General features: G+C 42.0%; 4 protein-coding genes across 8 annotated transcripts in view; 2 read left to right on the top strand and 2 right to left on the bottom strand.

Moving 5' to 3' along the window:
- LOC118409729 (3-oxoacyl-[acyl-carrier-protein] reductase FabG-like) overlaps positions 1 to 19,528 on the top strand; it is an 876,245-nt gene that overhangs the window by 493,669 nt on the left and 363,048 nt on the right. The gene's annotated exons all lie outside the window — the stretch shown is intronic.
- Positions 136 to 7,301, bottom strand: LOC118409690 (treslin-like). 3 transcript variants are annotated; one of them, XM_035810919.1, is made up of 13 exons: positions 6,430 to 7,301; positions 5,649 to 5,794; positions 5,340 to 5,476; positions 4,993 to 5,053; positions 4,496 to 4,877; positions 3,784 to 4,033; positions 3,397 to 3,532; positions 2,853 to 2,962; positions 2,239 to 2,393; positions 1,640 to 1,763; positions 878 to 942; positions 689 to 772; positions 136 to 271 (listed from the first exon to the last, which is right to left on the bottom strand). In XM_035810919.1, exons 1-13 carry the CDS (start codon positions 7,162 to 7,164, stop codon positions 158 to 160), a joined length of 2,499 nt encoding a protein of 832 aa, XP_035666812.1. In that variant the 5' UTR covers positions 7,165 to 7,301; the 3' UTR covers positions 136 to 157. The 3 variants fall into 3 exon arrangements, with proteins under 3 accessions (XP_035666812.1, XP_035666814.1, XP_035666815.1); XM_035810921.1 differs by having other exon boundaries at positions 2,239 to 2,387; XM_035810922.1 differs by having other exon boundaries at positions 2,239 to 2,384.
- LOC118409704 (sphingolipid 10-desaturase-like) overlaps positions 7,404 to 19,528 on the top strand; it is a 28,466-nt gene continuing 16,341 nt past the window's right edge. The window contains exon 1 of one of the 3 annotated variants that reach the window (XM_035810952.1): positions 7,404 to 7,542. Coding sequence is in view for 1 of the 3 variants with exons in the window: in XM_035810951.1 (XP_035666844.1) it covers positions 17,661 to 17,739 (79 nt within the window). In the remaining 2 variants the exon portion in view is untranslated. Of the gene's footprint in view, positions 7,543 to 11,457; positions 11,622 to 17,639; positions 17,740 to 19,528 lie in introns of those variants that run through there. The other 2 variants (XM_035810953.1, XM_035810951.1) reach the window with 2 other exon arrangements.
- Positions 11,751 to 14,025, bottom strand: LOC118409711 (serine/threonine-protein kinase PDIK1L-like). Its single transcript, XM_035810968.1, has one exon. The coding sequence runs from the start codon at positions 13,833 to 13,835 to the stop codon at positions 12,315 to 12,317; it is 1,521 nt and encodes a 506-aa protein (XP_035666861.1). The 5' UTR covers positions 13,836 to 14,025; the 3' UTR covers positions 11,751 to 12,314.

Here is a 19,528-nt window from a genome sequence, read left to right as displayed (position 1 = left end):
TGAGATTTGCTTTGCCATGATTTTGTTGTAGGCATTTAACTACCCATGGCATTTCAAGATTAACAGTATATTGTGCAATGAGAATACATGCAGCTGTACCATACTACATTAGTATCAGAGGGCAGAGTGTTGTTTCTGGACTCTTGGAGATAACTACTCACTCTCTAATCTTCATCTGTACTTCAGCCTGGTCACTGGTGTTCTTATACTTGTCTCTAATGGCCTTGGCTTTGGACAGGAACTTGTCTTCTAACAGCTGCCTGGTGTACGTCTTGAAAACAGTAAAGAAAACAGTAAGGACACAACATTCATTTCACTCATACTGTCACTGTCAGTCAGTCTATACAGACAATGTAGAGTGTGCAGAGACTGACATTCTAAGTCAACATCCCTAGCCACAATGCCATTATGTAAGACTAGCTGAAGTTCGTTACATTCAGGTCTGTCTCCAGCTTTTGATTTTCTTCCATTCCACTCATTGTTTGGGAGCCCAAGTTGTTTATTTTCGTTGTTTTATAATAATTAATCTGTCTTCAGCTCATGTCATGAAGTTAAGATTTTTTAACAAGAGGGGTGGAATATTTTTCCATCCTCAGAAGCAAATTTCCATCCTAGGATGGAGAGATGGGTAACAGACACATCTGGTTACATGATACTTTTCATGACAAGAGATATAAGAGACCCTCACCTCTGGATCGTCTGTACCCTGTGACTTCACGTAGTGAAGCGCCACCTGTACAGAACTTTGCACAAACTGCAGCAACGGTTTATCCTACAAAACAACAAGATAAAAAATAAAACACACATTTGATAGCTGAGTTCTCAAACAAAATAGTGAATGAGTGACAGAAACTTTCATACCAATGTTTTTACTAACCTCTTCCAGCCATTGTTTGTAGTTTTCTTTCAGCTGTGAAATCAGGCTGTCCTCATCAGTAAAATCTGCAACAGAAATTCAAACATGTTAAACAATTGTTCCCATTTATATGTAGATGTTTCACTACATATCATAAAATGTAATATTGGTTGTGGTGTATGTGTGTGTGTGTGTGTGTGTGTATGCTACCTGTGAAAAGGTCTACTGACACTACTGTAAACAGTTTTCGGTGTCTTATTTTTGTCAATTATCGACCACGAATTCATCACAAGTATGTGTTTCTAATGTATTACTACTGTAGTACTGTTTATTGTTTCAATCATAAATTCAAAAAGCGTGAAAACCTCCTGTCCCCCATGAATTGACAAAACTCAAATTCAAATGCTTCTGCAGCAACTTCATTCATAAAAAACAATCTAGGGCCACACAAAAACTCTTTTTTTTCCAGGGTTGAAAGCTTAACTGAAATGACTATGTACCGTAAAAGAGCCCTACACACTTATCAAGGAGAGTAGGGGGGGTCCCGGTGTGCTTGCTGAGAGGAAGAGTACGGAAGCTAAACACACAACACTAGTAGTGGACTAGCCCCCTGCTGTAGTGCTTGCACCTATGTGTGGCCCAGGTCTATGACTATGAGTATGACATGCAGATGGGTGCCGGGCAACTTAAGCTGAAATATGCAAGCCGAAACAAAGTCATATCGCACTACTAGCTTAGAAAAAGCTTTGTGCTGCCTCCTCAGTCTGAAGTTTGATTGCTTACCTGTAGGTATGGCCACATTCCTCATGACCTCTTTCCTCTCCTCCACGATCCTGTGTTTCTCTCTGTCCAGCTGGGACTCAGCTGTCTCCTCCTCCTTCGGCTTGGTTTTCTGTTCTTCATGTTTCTTAAAGGACAAAAACAGAGAAAAAAGTCTTCCAAGTTATATCATGATAAAAAAACTTACATGTAACGTTATACTCAGTCCCCATTGCTATACATTACATGAGTGCTATATACATGATAACAAGGAGAAACAACACCTCAACACAAATCAACATTTAGGAACCCAACAAAACTTTTTGCAACTCCTACGGGGCAGCGCTTTAATATGGTATTGCATTCTGTTTCGGTACACAGATTAGATACAATAACTTGAGAAGTTGTCAATGGATCTTATGATATTTGGTCTGTTGGCAGATGTTGGTAAAAAGAATGGCCAAAGTCGCTTGTAGACCTCCAGGTGGCTTCCTTTGGTGCTGCAGTGGGACCTTTTTCAATACACAATGTATATTGTTTTCAGTTGGGTAACTTAAAAAAAAAAAAAACATATAGATCTGCGACTTCTAGTACCTTGCTTTGGAACTGAAACTTCTGTTTACCTTGTAACTCAGACCAACAATCTGCTTGGCCCTTGCAGACAGGCTGTCTGAGAAGCTGGGTATCCTGGCCAGCAGCCGCTTGCTCCGACGGCTCACCACACTACTGGGGTCTGCTGGCTTCTCTTCCTTACTGCTTACATCTTTTCCTACTTTTCCTGCACACCAATCAAAAGTACAGTGTCAATCAATGACAGAAAATACGTTTTTAGACATTGTGATGCATCACAAGTAGAAGCTACATAGAGAGTATTTCCATGTGGTGCCATTGATGTGTCTATTATCGTGTTGATGTTACTATCTGTATTTCAGTGAATCATGGCTCAAAATTTTTTGGACATCTTTATAAAGATCTTCAGACCTTTTTCATGTATAGCTGAAGGAAGACAACACCAAAAGAATACTTTCACAATAGAATTAAACACAAAATTGCTGTATTGTACACTTGTGAACACTTGAGCCATTGAAATACCAGTATGGTGGCAAAGCACATGCCCTATATTTTCATATTTTCTCTAAAGCCAATACAAACAATTACAGGTCTGCCCCTAAATAAACAGAACTTTGCTTATCTACATGTGTTTTTGAGTTGTAAGAATAGTACCGATACAACCTACCCTTTTCCTGAGGTTTGGCCCCACCAATGAGTTGGTTGGTGTAGAATTTATGTAGAAGCTCTAAGAGTTGTGGTTCTTGTACTTCCTCATCAGGCACATCCTCTGGAATACTGATGGCAAGATGTGAAAAAAAAGTTACACATGAGTCATTATGACTGTAATAATCAGTGAAGACATGGAGTTAGACAAGTAAAACGCTTGACACCAATAGACTATATACAGTATTACAGTTAGGCAGGTTTAACTTAAAGTTTTGGTGTCATTATGGCCTTGTGGTCAGGGTTGTCAACATAGAATCCCTAACAGATCCCAGTGTTATGCTCTTAGGACAGGTACATGTACTTAACAGTAATTTTCTCACTTGACTCAGGTTAAAATCAGCACTGAACTTCAGGTAGGACAGTCCTTTCTGACTGCACTTAAAGCAGAAGTCCCATGTGTGTGAATGAAAGCACTACTTACCAGTTTGGTCTTATGCAGCTTGTACTTACATACATACATGATTTAACTGGTTATGTGTACAAACAAACCAAAAATTCCATACCTGGACAGTTTTTGAATGAATGAGGTACTAGTGCCAGAGTTGGATGAGGTTTTGTACCAGGGTTCCAGTGTTCTCAGCCTGAACCTTGTCAAGCTGGAGTCCAACAATGCAGAACTGCCAGATGACATTGCAGTGTCTACAAAAAAAAAGGACAACCACAATGTATTAAAAACAAGGCATTGGTAAGTTGTAAGTGTCACTGCTACTAGTGATCAAGTTTTACATCCATATTATTGCTGAAATTCTAGAAAGGTACCAAGGCTACTGAAACATAGAATAGTATAATTTTCTTTTTTGCAATGTAACCATAAATTTGGTATGGCCTTACATGCCAAAAACAAAGACAGACATCTACCATTTACTGAAAGATATTTGATGTCAACTTACCTGCCACTGTGTGATCTTCTGTCTCTTCTTGTCCATTTTTCTTCAAGAAATGTGATACACATCTTTTCACAAACGTGTCCACATGATCTGCCTTGCTGGACTCCTCACTGACTTTGGGGAAAGCGATAACCTTCTCAAGCGTGAGAAGCATGTCAGAGCGTACTACGGTCAGCGTGGCGGAGGCAGCAGTCAGCGGCTGTAGGACTCCTGTTACAGGCACGTACGCTGATGGATCATGGAAGTCTACAACCTAGGAGAAAACACAGGACAAATCTTAGCGAAACTGGCAGCACCCTGGTGTATGAACTACTGTCAGAACAATAAATACAGTAGAGTAACAATAAGGGAAAAGCAGAAAAGTAATACAATACTTTTAGAATAGTGACGAATATGTGAGTAAATATACATAGTAAAGAAGACTCCACTCAATTGCAATCATTCAAACATAACTTAAGATTAAATCCTTTAAACTCTCTCAAAATTCTTTTTTACAATTCTTTTGCAATCTTTTACAAATCTTTGATATCAATCCATTTGCAATCAGTCCAATGTACATACAACAGTCACTAACACAAGTTAAATGATATATAATCTTGGCACAGATATCATACAAATCTTGGTGTACTGGTCACATGATACGGAATGATGTGAAATGATTTTTATACCCAGATATTTTTCTTATCAACGACAAGTTTCCAATGTTCTCACCCACCATAGACAGTCCTTCTCGTGACAGCACCAGTAACAGGTCCTCCAGTGTAACACTACTCCCTTCTGTCTCAGCCGATGTCCTCAAACCCTCGTTGCGCACGACACAGGTGTAGGCATGCGTAGGATGGAAGCAGCTGAGCGGCAAGCAGCCTCGCTCTATGGTGCCTCTTACCATCAACATCAGGCCTCTCCTACATCCTGCTGCACTTTGACCTCTCACACCTGACCTTTGGCCCTGAGATGCCCCTTGATCCATGTGTAATGTTGTACTACATGTGAGATTCTGTGGAGATGAACTGCCATTCCACTCAATGGATAATGCATGCACAGGATGGTCCGTCTTGCTAGGACCTTGGGAAAGGATGGAACTTACAGCTGGTATCCTGTATGGGGAAAAGAAAAAAATGGCACTGTGACAAACCTTACACAATGTCCTTGAAAACAATGCATGTGGGAGAAACTTCCATAGAATGTGACTGTAGAAAACCATATACTGACCTGCTTTGTGGTGGGAACATTGGCTGCAGCTCAAGAGAACATGACACCCTTCTGTCTCCACCTTGAAAGAAAGAAATGTTTTATTTATTTATTGTACTTCCCATAAAAAATGGTGGGGAGACAAAACAGGTGATACCACCTCTGCAAGTTGTCTCCCCGAAGAAGTTCGCCTAAGTTAGACTAGGAGCTAGAATGCTTTCATAAACAGGATGGAAACCAATAAGTTGAAGGTTCCAACTTTGGTCCCCTGACTGAATCTTAGCTCCCTTGCATTGCCCTCGTACTTAATTTTCCTAGAAAATCTCTGCATGTTAATCAATACACGTCTATCTGAATTCACACCTTACCATGGCACAACACAGCAGATATGTGACCATCCATGTCCTGTCTCTCCCAGCTTCTGGCTGTGTAATACTCCAGTACTGAAGATGAAGTCAGGGGGAAGTCAGGAACTTCTAATGCAGCACCATCCTTAGTAATGGACCTGTGTAAAATGAAATGTGAAGAAAATCATACAAATCATACTTAGATGACTTCATAAACAATACAGTACAACCCAACAGCATACTTAACTTAGCAGTAATTTAGTACCTAATGATCTGTTATTATTTGATAAAAGCACCACAGCCTATCATTAATGAACAGGTGGCTCATACCTTGATGTCTTACTGATCGGAAGCAGTGATTGGACACTGCTGGTCACATGACTCCCCAGCTGTAAGAGTGCATTACCAGGGATGACGCAGCCATTCAGTCCTTCCAGCACCTGTGCCACCAGATCTACTCCCATCTGGTCCGCCACCTGCCCAAAAAACAAAACAAGTTTTCATACTTTACTTTTAAAGGATTATTATTACTGAGTGGGCCGACTATCTCCAAGCAGATCTGCTGAGGACAAACTGAAAGACAGTATCCAAAACTAAACAGCATCCAACCGGGAACACTGTTTAGCCCTTGGATACTGTCTTTGCCTCTTTAGATAATCTTCTAGGAGATAAAGGGCCAGCTACTTGTTCTTGGCAGCTGGGGCAAAGTGCGAGGTAGGGCAAGGGTCTAGTACTGCTCCCCTTCAGCACTAACTCAGAAGATCTGACCCTGGGGCAGATATAGCTACAGTACTATTATAATATAAATTTTGATCTACTTCAGGAAAATATGTTGCTCGAGAGGTGCTCAGATGAGTGAACTGGAGTTAGAATATAGGATGGATTCCATACCAGGCTACAGAGTGTGGGCCCTCAATTATGGCACTGTTAATCTTGAAATGTTGATTAGGCTTTCTTCTTTTTATGTTCTTGTGATGACCTGTGAAATCATGACACTGTGTTACTACTGTACAACAGGATCGTCTCAACCGTGAACTTAAAAATATACCGTGAGAGCCTTCCTTTCCCAGCCTACATAAAGTCCTTGCTAAAATAATTTAGTCTGCAGTACCTGTTGCTCATTCCTGAAAGACTGCAAGTCGACCCAGTATAGCCGTATCCTGCATGTTTCTGCCATCTGTCTGTACACATGCGGCGGTAACATCGCTGTCCTGACGGCTTCCACACCCAGTCCATCTTTCCTTGTACTCCCCACGAACTCAACAAGATCTTCAGACGTCGTAGGGCAGGGAGACAAGACAAACACAAAGTTTCTTGAGATCGTGGACATGATCGTGTTTAGTTGTGGAGTTCTAGCTCCCGACTTTCCACGGAGTTTGATACGAGTCGCAGCATGTCGAACGGGTTTACAGGGAGAACTTATGTCCGGCATATCCCAGTTGAATTCGTAAGTGATCTCGGACAAGGCGGTCCGAAATGTTTCGGCTGAGGAAAACAGTTTCGTCGCCCCTGGCTCGCTCCTCTCGCTTACTTCGTTTTCCTTCCCAGACCATGGTGGCTCTAAACGTCCGCTGACTTCGGCCTCGAACGCTTCAAAAAGCTTGCTGTCGAACTGACGAAAGTTGAAGCGATCTCTCGGAGCTTTTACTTTCGAGGAGTTGAAGAATTTGTAACCCCAAAGAATGTTCTCCTTCGTCTGTCCATTTTTGTTTGCGAAGTGGGACAAAATCTTCAAGGCGGACAGGTTGAGCGCGTTGGAAACCCTCTCCTCTTCGGCAGCACAGTCCTTTCTGGGGCTGGTGTCGACTAGAAAGACTACGCGAAACGATCCGCCTTCCTGAGACATGCCGGCTGTCTACAATGGTCAACTGAGAAAGAAAATAGAGCTAGAAATTTTTGGAAAACCGCTAGGATTTCAGCCGACCGGCGGCCATTTTGATTTTGAATTTCGCCACGCGCATGCGTGTAGCAATCCAGGAAAAAGCGCGGGAATTTGAGATTTCCCATGATTCACCTCTGACCTTTAACTCGGCCGCACCCTAAATATTCGTCCTACAGAACAAATAAATAGCTTCAACCTCACCAGACAACAAAAAGAAGGAAGTTGTCTCCTCTTGAACCGACGTTGGATATCTACAAATACTCATTGCTCACCGACATTGTCCGAAGGGCACAGACGTCGTAACATTATCTACCGTGGCCATCTAGGATCATCAAGTGTCAGGTATCGTATTATGTTATGCCCTTTGTAACTGGTTTGTTTACTTTTCATAAGAGCCTACTATAGTATGCTTGTAAACTATTACGTTCCTGTCTGTCGGATTTCTTTTAGATTGAAATAAATAAACAAGGTACGTTTGATGTCATAAAAAATACTGGGAATATTGGACTTGGTAACTTATCTTCCGAAGTTTTCAAGGACACCATGTCTTGGAGTCCGACATTTCGTCTCACTGACTGTTTTCCATATACTTATTCGAGTTTTTGGGATGACTCAATTGCAACATTCCATTCATTGTTTCTCTAACACAGTATTCTAACAGTTGGAGTGAGCTTTTAAAATCCAAGTAATTCAAGTTAAAACGATCGATGTCATTTGGATGCGAATCTAAGGCCATCATAATAATATCCCACACCTAAATGTTTGTGTGAGTCTGACCCTCTCATTACCCTCTCATTATGTTCTAGCTGCCGCACTACATTCAACCGGCAACGCCCTAAAAGTAACCCCTCCAAAATCGTTAACAGTTTTGTTGAAGTGTTAAGCTAGTTAGAAGTCACATGTCGATTAGAATTATTTTCTGTTACCATTAGAATTGGCATCAAATTTGACTATGTTGTGATTTTTGGAAATATCACTTGATGAGCTAGGCTGTCTGAGAAGTAGAATGTGGGAATCTTTCGATCCAACCTGTTTTTTCGCCTATAGAAGATGATGATACCAGCGGCCACACGTAAGTAAAAATACAGGTCGCCGTGAAACCACAGTGAAAGCGAGGAGGTTATTGTTGAAAATTTAAATAAAGCATGTTACTGCAACATTAAAGAGTAGAGTAGAGTAGAGTAGGGTAGAGTAGAGGGGAGTAGAGTAGAGTAGAGTAAAGAAGTAGATGAAGAATGAAAACACATAGTTTCGGTGGTAACCAATGTTTTGATACACGAAATTATGTAATGATGCAGTGACCTTTAGCTTACTTCCCGAGACAGGCCAGTATCGAGGACAGTTTCCTCTTTTAGTGTCACGACAAGCGGAGTTGACAGGTGCGTGCAGTTCTTATAACTTCCGCCAGGAAGTACGGCTTCGTTAGCTTCTGAGATCCATTTCTCTGGCAAATCTTCCGCGCTGTGTTGACATTTCGATAAAACAAGGTTACTTTTACATCCCTGACTTGACCAAGAGTATGTAATCTTTTCACCCGTCATATTGTTGAATCACAGAGACGAATATGCACGGTATTCTCACCATAAATAAATTCATTTCTTTGCACTGGCTGCGTCCTTGTCACTGTTACGGCTTACGCAACAGCGCGCGCACGCCGCGTACATGCATTTCCCTGCCCTGTATACTAGATATACAACCAACAAACGCAATTACAAACATTTTTGTACTTTGTTCAAATACAAATTTGGACCATGATGCATATATAGTTATATTTTCTAACATTTCCCAAGATTGAGACTGTCATATTTGTGTCATGATATTGGAATGTTCCATGGCGCATTCATGACGTTTAGCTGATGTTGTAATTTTTATTTTCGATCACAGCCTACTAGCTGTTCCCCTTGTCACTATGCGATATTTAAGATGCCATGCGCCAAACGTGAGACGCGACACAAATGTCGGCGAATCTATTTTTCCATATCACACTGCAATTTGTCATACGGATAAACTATATGATGAGCGACAGGGACACATGGGCAGTCATCTCGACTCGAGACCGGCTGGACTCAAGAAAGTAAGCAAGCAAACTTTATCGCACAACAGCTGTACAATGTAATGACACTTGTTGGCAATAATTGCAAGTAGTTTCTTACTCGAAAAATATAGTCCGTTTCAAACATGTGAAAATATAACTACAAACGTCGGATTTTTATCATACTGTGCTTTATCAAAGACAAACGTTAGATCGAAGCTCTGGAGAGCATTACTGATGCTGTGTTACCGCAGATACATGTACCGATGTGCAACCTGTAAGATTGACATAACAAATCCTGTACTGTCCTCTTTAGAGACTTATTCGTATTGAGTCCATTGTGTCTTATCATAGCTGCGTTTTAGAAGAGAACTTCATGAAGATAATTTTTTTCTTCTGCATTTTCTTTTCTTCTTCTGAATATTCTTGACATTAAACAAAGACAATAAGTGTGGCAATAAAAACTATTGTCATAGCGACGGTATTGTTTATGAGTATCAATGATTCTTGTTGCATGTGTGTTTTAGTATATTACTATTCATTCGCCTGGCTGTATGTATTAAGTCTATTAAGATTGTTTTACGCAATGGATGTTTGTAGGGCATTGCTGCTAACAAAAAAGGCGATCTCTTGGGATGAGTAGCATATTGTAAATGTTTCTCATTGATCATAACGTTACAAATGAAGTCCTCATTTGAAGAAGAGATTTCAGCTAATCATCTTCTTTAACTAAATAAAAATGTGCTCAAAATATGAAAGTCTTGACAAAGAAAGATATTGTAGCATTTTCTCATAAATTATATAATAAGACACTAATGTTCATGGCTTACGTCTGATAATGTTCAACTTAACGTAGCTGCCAAATGTCGCAAGAATGGAATTTTCGGCATTTAACACTATGCTATAATAACAGAGTTTTGTTTTTGTATGATGTGATGAGTGTTCGCATCTGTAACTATCTGTATGTTCCCTTTGCCGCTCTGACATTTAGGTCACCAAATTATTTATACATGTACTACTGTTCTCAATTACACCCTGGTAACCCGATCTGCATCATTGAATACGAAGAAATGCATCAATGTTGTTAAAGGGACTTATATTTAATCGAAATAACAAACAGCCATCTTCCTCCCAGTAGCTATGAGAGCAGAACAGAAGATAGATGTAGCGGGGTGGATCCGGATACAAATGTGTTCTTTTTTGTACCTTATTAGAGTAGTACATACCTCAGAGTTGCACTCTCCATTAAGTCACATTTGGGAAAAAGAAAATAGGGGGTCAGTACAAGATAGACAGTATATTTAACGGAAGTTTTCGAATTTGAAATGGCTTTATTGATGCATGATAAACAAAAGTGAACTAACCTATCCGACAGAAGATCATTAGATACACAGGGCCAATAAAATTGTTTCTTCTTCAATCTTTTCTTCTCATCGACTGAAGGGAAGACTGATTCCTTTTTATCTTTTATCATCTAACAGCATAAGACGGCTTCGCTGTGGCTTGTATTTTTGGCCTAGTACACCAGGTCACCCCTGCTCTACACGCATTTGGGGACCTTTCATGTGCAGAGGTTTTTAACAAATTATCCATGAATTCGAAGTTCCCTCATGCACAGAACTGCTCACTCTATGTCACCGTCCGAAATGATTCACTACATCCCCTTTCAACGCCTGAATCAGAGCTAATCTCAAAGAATTGTTGTTGTCAAGAAAGTTAGGATACAAAGCTCTGTCGTCGTTCTACGTACCTATCGATCTATCTGATATGAGATGGTGGTGACAGTTTAAATATTCTGGTTGACAAATAGATATAGTAACAGAGTGTAAACATAAGTGTAGGCTGCACCTTTGTTGTTGGCATCCATCTGTCTCGGAAGCCAATGTTATGCAGACAGGGTGGGTTAGGCAACCCGTCTGCCTGGCCTGCGCGTGACTTTTGAAGGTGAAGGACATGATAGACAGACAGAGCCTGATCTGACTGACCTACTTTTGCCGGGGGGCTGGCCTACCGGGGTCAGACGGGTCATGACCTACTTACCATACATGTATACAGGAGTCACATGTACACCACTGCCTTGAATCAGCAAATGACAGTTTGTAATCTTAATATTAACATTATATCTCAAATCTTAACGAATCAGACGTGTACTACATGAGGTCATTCTGGAATAATCACGACAGACACCTCACCTCACCGGTCCCGTAGCCGTATTATCTATCTAGGACACGCATTAGGACACGCGCAGTGTAGAACTTCCCTCACACCCACAGTAAAGATAGGAAGACCGCAGTTCAAGGGCGACCATCGCCGCTTTGCATAACCCGGACCGGCTGCGTTCGACGGGGCACTTGCATTGGCAGTCAGCAGCGACTGGGACCGCCGCAAGGTTAGGCCATGTCATTTCATGCTGTTTATTTACATGTTACCAAGATGGCGGTTTTCACTAAGCCCTGCGTACATGACATGAGTGTACATCATACGAATAAACTATAGGATGAGCGATGAGCGACAGGGACACATGGGCAGTCGTCTCGACTCGAGACAAGCAAACTTTATTGCACAACAGCTGTACAGTGCATTGAATATAGCACGTGTTGGCAACAATTGCAAAGCATTTTTTTACTTTGAAAAAATGGTAACAGATTTAAACATGAGAAAATATAATTTCAAACGTCGGGTTTTTATCATACTGCGTTTTATACAGACCGACGTTAGATCGATGCTCTGGAGAACATTACGTTGTGTCACGGCAAATACAATGTACCGATATACAACATGTAGCAATGCCAATAACTAATCCTGTACTGCTTTTGTCTTAAGAGACTTACTGTACCATTTTGTCTTATCGTATCTGCGTACTAGTTCATTAGAAGAGGACTTCATGAGGACTAATTTTTCACAGATGAACCTTCTTGATATTAAACAAAAACAAAGCATATGAACCTTCTCACTATGTTCCAATTGCCACTGCATCGTAAATTCTTTCTGAAATGAAATTATCATCAATTATTTCATCTCATAAACGTAACACAAATACATAATTAGTATAACAGAAAGTGAGGATAGTAAAATTGTCTAGTTAGGCATTTGAGCCGAGGATTTGGCCGATGACCCTCGCGGCACTGTTCTCGTCTCGTCTCCTCATGGCTCGGTAGAGCCCCTGCATACCCCCAGGAAAGTTTCTACTGATCTGTCTTATCCTTCCAGCGGGTCGACGGAGACGCGGCCGTCTCCGGCCTCGCAACGGAGCGCCCCGCAACCGTACGCGTCCCCGACGAGGTGTCCGACGAGGGCCCAAGGCGCCTCTGTACTGCCCGGTAGTTGCTTCGGGTCTTTCTTGACTTGTGTCGCCTCTAAAAAGAGGCGATCGATTTCTTAGAACGGGACCTGCGCCTCTATTCTCTCCGTTAGTTGCTTCGGGCCTTTCTTGAGTTGTGTCACCTCTGACTCTGAGGAGAGGCGATCGGTTTCTTAGAACGGGACCTGCGCCTCTTCCTCTTGCTTGTCTCCCTCTTCTCTGTCCACGAATGGCTCTTCGAAATATCGGATTTCTTCCATGTCTTCCTCGGTGAATTTGAATTTGAAGTCTTTCCGCCCTCTGGAATGGCGGATTTGCCGGGTACGAGTTTGATTGAGGACTCGGTTGTGCTTGTAGAGCTCTGAGGAATGGCGGGTCTCGTCGACGTCCGAAATGGTCTTGGCTACCGGCACCACGTTGTAATTGCTTCAACTCCTCGTGCACTTCGGATGCTGGAGGTCGCGCGTGGTAGTCACGACGTATCAATCGAAGACAGACATCTACTAAGGCCCCGTTGTCAGAGTTCTCTAACATAGCTTCCGCGAGACACTGCGATATTTCTTCCTCCCTGTCGGGATGCCGTTGCAGCGCCTCTCCTATTGTGATATCTATGTCGTTTTTGGTCACAAACACAACGAGCATGTCCGAACCCTCTTCGTCCTTTCTAGTTGACCGGGTGACCATGGCCGCGAAGATGACCCCCATGGAAAAGATGTCACACTTCTTGGTGTAGTGTCCCTCCATCACCTCCGGAGCCACGAAAACATAAGTCCCACATGCGTCAGACATGTAGTAATCGGTGTAGATGTTTGGAAAGGCGTCGCCGCACACTTTAGCGAGTCCAAAATCGCCAACTTTCGCCACCGGGTTTTCTTCAGTGCCGGACAGGAGGATGTTTTCTGGTTTCAGGTCGCGGTGAACGACCTCTCGGTCATGTAGGAAGGTCACGGCGGCAGTGATGTTGGTCATCAGGCGAAGGTTCAGTTCGGCGCTATGAGGGGTTGCTAGAATGAAATCGTTTAGCGTACCAAGGTCACAGTACTCGAGCACCAGCCACAGGCTCCCCTGGTACACAAAGGACTCCCAGAACATGACCACGTTGAAGTGAGGAGTACTTTTGAGAGCTAGCAGCGGTTGAAGTTCTCGTCTGGCGGTCTCAATTTGTTCTGAGTTCTGGAAGTTGAGCCTTTTCAGCGCCACGCTCGACCCCTGCCATCGGTGACGGCCCTGGAATACCGTGCCGAAAGCACCACTCCCCAGTTTCCCTAGCACGATATAGTCTCCCACAGTTGGCTCTGCCATGACTTATCGACCAGACGGTGGTTAGTTTACATAGCCAAAAACTGCTGTCATTCATTAACTTTCCTTATCAACATAAGAGAGCGCCATTGCATCTACCGGAAGTAGATTTTTCTCTGATCCAACAAGTTGTTGACCTTTGAACTAAACGGCTATTCCATTTCATCACATGGGTGGTTACTCACGAGACTACCACTTTCTGAACTGTAATGATAATTCAATAGAAATATGTTATAGATAAACAAATCCCTTACATGACAAAATGAAGAGCTTGTCCTGTTGTGTTTCGATCCTTTGCAATTCCTGTACAAGAGTTCGAAGGACACAGACCTCCGCGAAGAGTTTCAAGGATTGTCATTTGAATGCATAGTAGAGGGATTTGACGAATGTGGTCCGTTCGGTCTGACACTGTACTAGATGTTCATATGTACGGTAACGTTTTGAGTTTATAGTTGTGTAGTTGTGTTAAACGGTGTCACTTCAAAAAGCTCATTACAACATTTGCCCCAACCGTTACTTTTTCACACGGTACCCAGAACGCCGGTTCCAAAAGTTAATTGGTCAGCTTTTAGTTGCAGCGCGCGATGTTGGCAGAGGCTTCAAACCCGTAATGAGGTTCTAGCCCTGATTATTTTCACTCCGCGTACCGTAGGTACGCTTCGAGTGAAAATATTGTTTTCATACTGTTTCTTCTTTCTTTCTTTCTTTCTTTCTCCTGTCGCGACCTTTAAAGTGATTCCTCTCCGTCGTTCCTGGACCAAATGGCCTGAAATTTGGCACAAGGGTACAGTGGGCCAATACCCAGACCCGTTTTTCTCATTTTTTTGATAGATACCTTTACAATGATTTTAGGGATGTTTTAAGGTCATTTTCTGGCCCGGCTGTATATTCATGTCTCCCGTGCCCAGGTATTACGTCCAGATGACTTGAAAGTTGGTATGATACTGCGTGAGATACTTATTAAAAGGACCCCGGTATTATTTTTGGCCAAACGTCACTTCAAAATCATTTAAAAGCCAATTTGGCGGGGTATCTACGCATATTTTCACCGAGCTCGCGTTTCGCGCGTGTAACCATATATGGTCACGTTTGCACGTGCCCCCGTTGCACCATATATGGTTATGGACGTTTCCGCGCGTGACGTAAGCTGTTTACCTGCAGCTGTGCATTGTGGCTAATTGAATTTAGAAGGGAACCAATATGCGCCCGACACTTAGCGGAAGCGATGACCTGATTGGTCAGCTCGGGTACGGCCAACGAGGAAGGGTTTTTCAACTTAGCGGCTGGGAGTACATATATGTCGCCGGGAAGAAGTCCGTTAAAAGTAAGTGAAAAATTGTACTGTTTATCTTAAAATTGGCAACAATACACAAACGCAGTAACAAATTTGGGCAACTTGTCGTCGTTATTGTGTAGTTTTTGTTTGATTTACCCACGTTTAGAGTGTCTGGATAAGCGATACCGTAGCGTCAGAATGCCGCGGTAAGTGGGAGCGCATGCATGGAATATTGTTGCGCTTTGCTAGTACTGTATCATCAAGCTTTATTGACACGACAAAAAGTACAGTCAATTTTGTATGGCCAACTTTAAACTGCAACGAAAAAAGAAAGAATACAGAGTATATCTTACAATTCTACTAATTAAACATTATGATATGATTCTACTAATTATCGGTGAAAAGTGTACAGTAGTTCTCTTCCATAGTAACGTTATATGATAGTACAGATTTTCAAGGGCAAATCTACTAGTACAAACGTTACACTATGTTGTGAATTGTCCATTCAGGTTGGTTGTACAAGAATATATGTAATCAGGTATGGCTTTTTTTCTAATCAACAAACAAAAAGGATCTTCCTTTTACTCTGGGTGGTAGTACATGAAATTACACAAAGGAAATACTAATTATTGTATTCTATTCTATTTTCTACTGGATGAAGATGAAACACCAACAGGACTGTTGTGCAGACTGGTGGGGTTGTGCCTTGATAGAAAGTGTCAATTTTGCAGTGCTAAATTCATTATTGGTCGGGTGCTCGAACTCAACTAATTCCACAAAGTCTGGCCTGTCAGAGAACACAATAGTCAACTGGCTACAAAGGTGGCATCAACAGACACCAAGGAGAGGATAGCAAAGTCACCTACAAGAAGTGTTACTGTGACAGAAACACCAGCTTTATGTATGATTAGGCTATTTGGGACAATATTGTAACTATTAAACTAAGTGACAATTAGAGATATTATTATACCAACCATGAGTTCAAACATTGTATTTCATGACAGACATGAATAAGTTTTTATGACTTTTTAGACACCACGTCATAGTATATGCTGTGTAATTTAGTAATGCACTGTACTACAAACAGTTAATCAGAATAATTAGATAATCATAAACTGATTAGTTTATGTGGAAAATAAATGGGACGTTAAGTTTATAACAGACGTATAATAACTGCAATTGCTGCATCCTTTTTTCAGACAAAAAGCATGCAAAACATTTAGATATGCAAAACAGACTCACTGCAAACATACAGTCGCTAATTAGCTTTGTTCATCAATATAATGTATTAGCTGATTAACTCTAAGTATAAAAACAGAATGCGATCCTTTTTGTCTGAATACAATGTGCATAAATTTATGTGTATTTGTAATGGTAATGTAATTGCAGTGCAGCCATGATATCCAATTGGATTTTTTTTTAAATTGCACTTCGCAAGAAACGGCTAATAAGCATATCTTGGTAAAGAGTTAAAAGTGTAGTACAGTTTGTTTGGAGAGGTCTGCTTGTATGAAGATTAGTTATGCTTGTGACAACCTTAAAGAAGTGCAGTAATTGCCCTTGCCTTGTGTAAATAAGCAGGAAAACTTTAATCATAACCACGCTATCGTCTGCTGTGGGTACGTAATACCAACGTTTAGGGTCGCATAACGTGTTGCATCTGTAGAAAATTTCCGTTTGTGACATAATTTTTTTTTCTTGAAGTAAAACGGTGCTTGCTTTGTTAATGTGTGAAACATTAGCATGCTGTGTGCGTGTTGTAATAAAGAAATAAAAGTTTGATTACCGTACAGTACTCACATTGGATTTTTCAAGTTCAATTTTGGAAAAGTCCATTTTTGCATAAAGGGGAGAGCGGAGTGAAAATAGCTGAATTTGCTCCTAAGCAAATACCGGCCTTTCTAGTTGGATTTGGGGTTACATTAGTCCTTTCGGATGGGGGCGTACCTAAAGCCGGCGGCTCCGTGTATGGGGGAGCTTAACAAATGTAAAAGAATATAACGAGAAAACTAGGGTGACCTAATCTCCAAGCAGATTCCCTTCACGGGTGGCATCTATAAGATAGTACCAAAGCCGGCCAAGGAGTATAGCCGGCAAGAGGAGCCTCCAACGCTTACCGGTGCCCGTTTTGACTCCCTTTGGCTGGCTATACTCCTTGGCTAGCTTTGATAATATCGTAAGGCACCGTAGGGTCTGCTTGGAGACCAGGGTTGACCGCCATTGTGCTTGGAGATTACCGTTATGCCTGACTGAGAACGCAAGACGTGGCGAGGACGCAATGACTACTGCCTGCCTGCCTAAGTGCTTAGGTCAGGGACATGCCTCTTAATTTCTTCTGTTCATCAGGTGGAACTAGCTGTCGAAAATCCGTTACGCTTCGTCGCAGTCTGAGGTCGGCCGCTTTACCTCATTATCGGTTAAACATATCAAGGATGATTATTGCCCCAGAGGTTATTGAGGGCGTGTCGTCGCCATGGTACCTCGCATTGTTCTCCTGAAAACACCTGTGCTTAACCCATTGTTTGTGGTCAGAAACAGTGTTGTAATCGTTCATGCGGCTTATTGTGCAGAACACTTGTTTTGAAAGCACGCTAATCCTCTTCGGATGTCCCCAAGACAAGATCAGTTTCTGTAAGCAGACAAGTGATAGAGTTTCAGGACTATGAAATGATGTGATCTGTAGAGATAAGTGTGTTGTGTTGATGTTGTGTGTATACCGAATTCCATATAGTCTACATCATGAACACTGGATTCGGCGCTGTGGGGGCTCTCTGCCGCCCAGTCAATTTTGGCACTTGGTGGTGGGACTAATTACTCCAACTACGTAAAATTAATTATAAGCCTGTATACACTGACGCGGGTGTAGCTTGGAGACTGTTTCCATGGCCTACACGAGCCAGCTCCTGTTGCCGGCCAGCGTCTAACTCGGGGGGATGTGGTAAAATTGACCCGGGGGCATGTTGACCTGGAACCGAGCGGGGCTCGCGCCTGTTCTAGCCCAGGAAACAGTCTGGTATCCAAGCACCCCATAGGTGGAGAGATCCCACAGCCCTGAACCAAGAGAGCCCGCATATTCCACGATCGACTAGATTGATAACTACATGACATGTTGTGCTGCCCGCTTTGTTTAGCACCCTTCACAGACTTCAAGCGGAGCTGGCTTTTATGGCGCTGGTTCGCTAGTTAAAGTAAGCTGAGGTTACTTAACTTAATGCCGGGAAAGAGAGTTTGCCGAGGAAGGGAGTTTGTATAGAAAAGTAGTTTTGCCGTGGAAGGGAGTCTCGAGGCGAGCCGAAACTTATCATAAAATTGTGTCATAAAGTTGTACATTACTTTACGACTGAGTATAGAGTGGTACTAGTAATAAGTAATGACCGAATCTAAAACTGGGCAATATAATACAATTGAAGATTTAGAAGGCGTCGAGAAAGGTCAATAATCTTATTATAGTCGTTTTCGAGCTAGTTTGGCATTTAGAAGTAATGTTGTCGAAATATTACAAGACAATATTTTATTATAAACTGTGCAGTCACATACCACTCCTCAGTCTTAGTGAGACTTACGGATTGAAATATCTGCATTGGAAAGTTCAATGATCTCACCATTTAGCCCAGTGATTGGTGGTTGACAAATTTCAAATAACACAACCGACCGCTCCAGATGTTTGCAATGTGATTGACATCTCCAACTAGACAATGTGGGACTTCGCACGACTTATTTCCTCACTTCACCCAGGTGTAAATCATACCATAGCTACTGACTAGATATCTGACTTAGGTTGGCGAGATAAAGGGCAACGGAGCAGAGTGATGAACTCTACCTTCCAATGCCGGGCCCCTTACACAGTGGTCAACAACTTTATAGCCTCTATAGCTTTGATTTTAACAGGCTATTGGACCGCGGCCGCCCCCCCCCCCCTGCATTGCATAGCAGTACGACATACCTTTGCATTAAACATAAAGCAATTACTTTCATCAAGAAGGTCGTGTTTTTGTAAGGCCATTATGCTGAAGTGGTGGTCCTTGGTTTTGGTGTTGTTTGTTTGTTTCTAAGTTTGTTTGTTTGTTTGTGGTTGAACAACATCAGCTCTGGATTGATTATAAGTTTTGAGATTTTACTCTTTTATTCGATAACGAGCCTTATGGGTTCGCCGACTCTCCTCTAACACGGGACTTCCAAGGGACCGAAGCTAGGTACTCACCTCACTTTCACCTGACAGTTAGTTAGTAGCAATTAGTGCTAGTGCCTGTCCCAAGGTCACAGAACTCGGGCCAACCTGGGATTTGAACCCAGCTTTAAATTCCGTGTCTACCCCCTAACCATGGTGCATTTCATGGCAAATACCAGCTACAGCGATGGCAAATATCAGCTATATGTTTCGATGCAAGGAACTCGGACGTCTTGGTGTATTACATATAAA

The sequence above is a fragment of the Branchiostoma floridae genome, chromosome 2 (assembly GCF_000003815.2).
Source record: "Branchiostoma floridae strain S238N-H82 chromosome 2, Bfl_VNyyK, whole genome shotgun sequence".
Classification (NCBI taxonomy): Eukaryota; Metazoa; Chordata; class Leptocardii; order Amphioxiformes; family Branchiostomatidae; genus Branchiostoma; species Branchiostoma floridae.
This window is presented reverse-complemented; position numbering and strand designations above follow the sequence as displayed.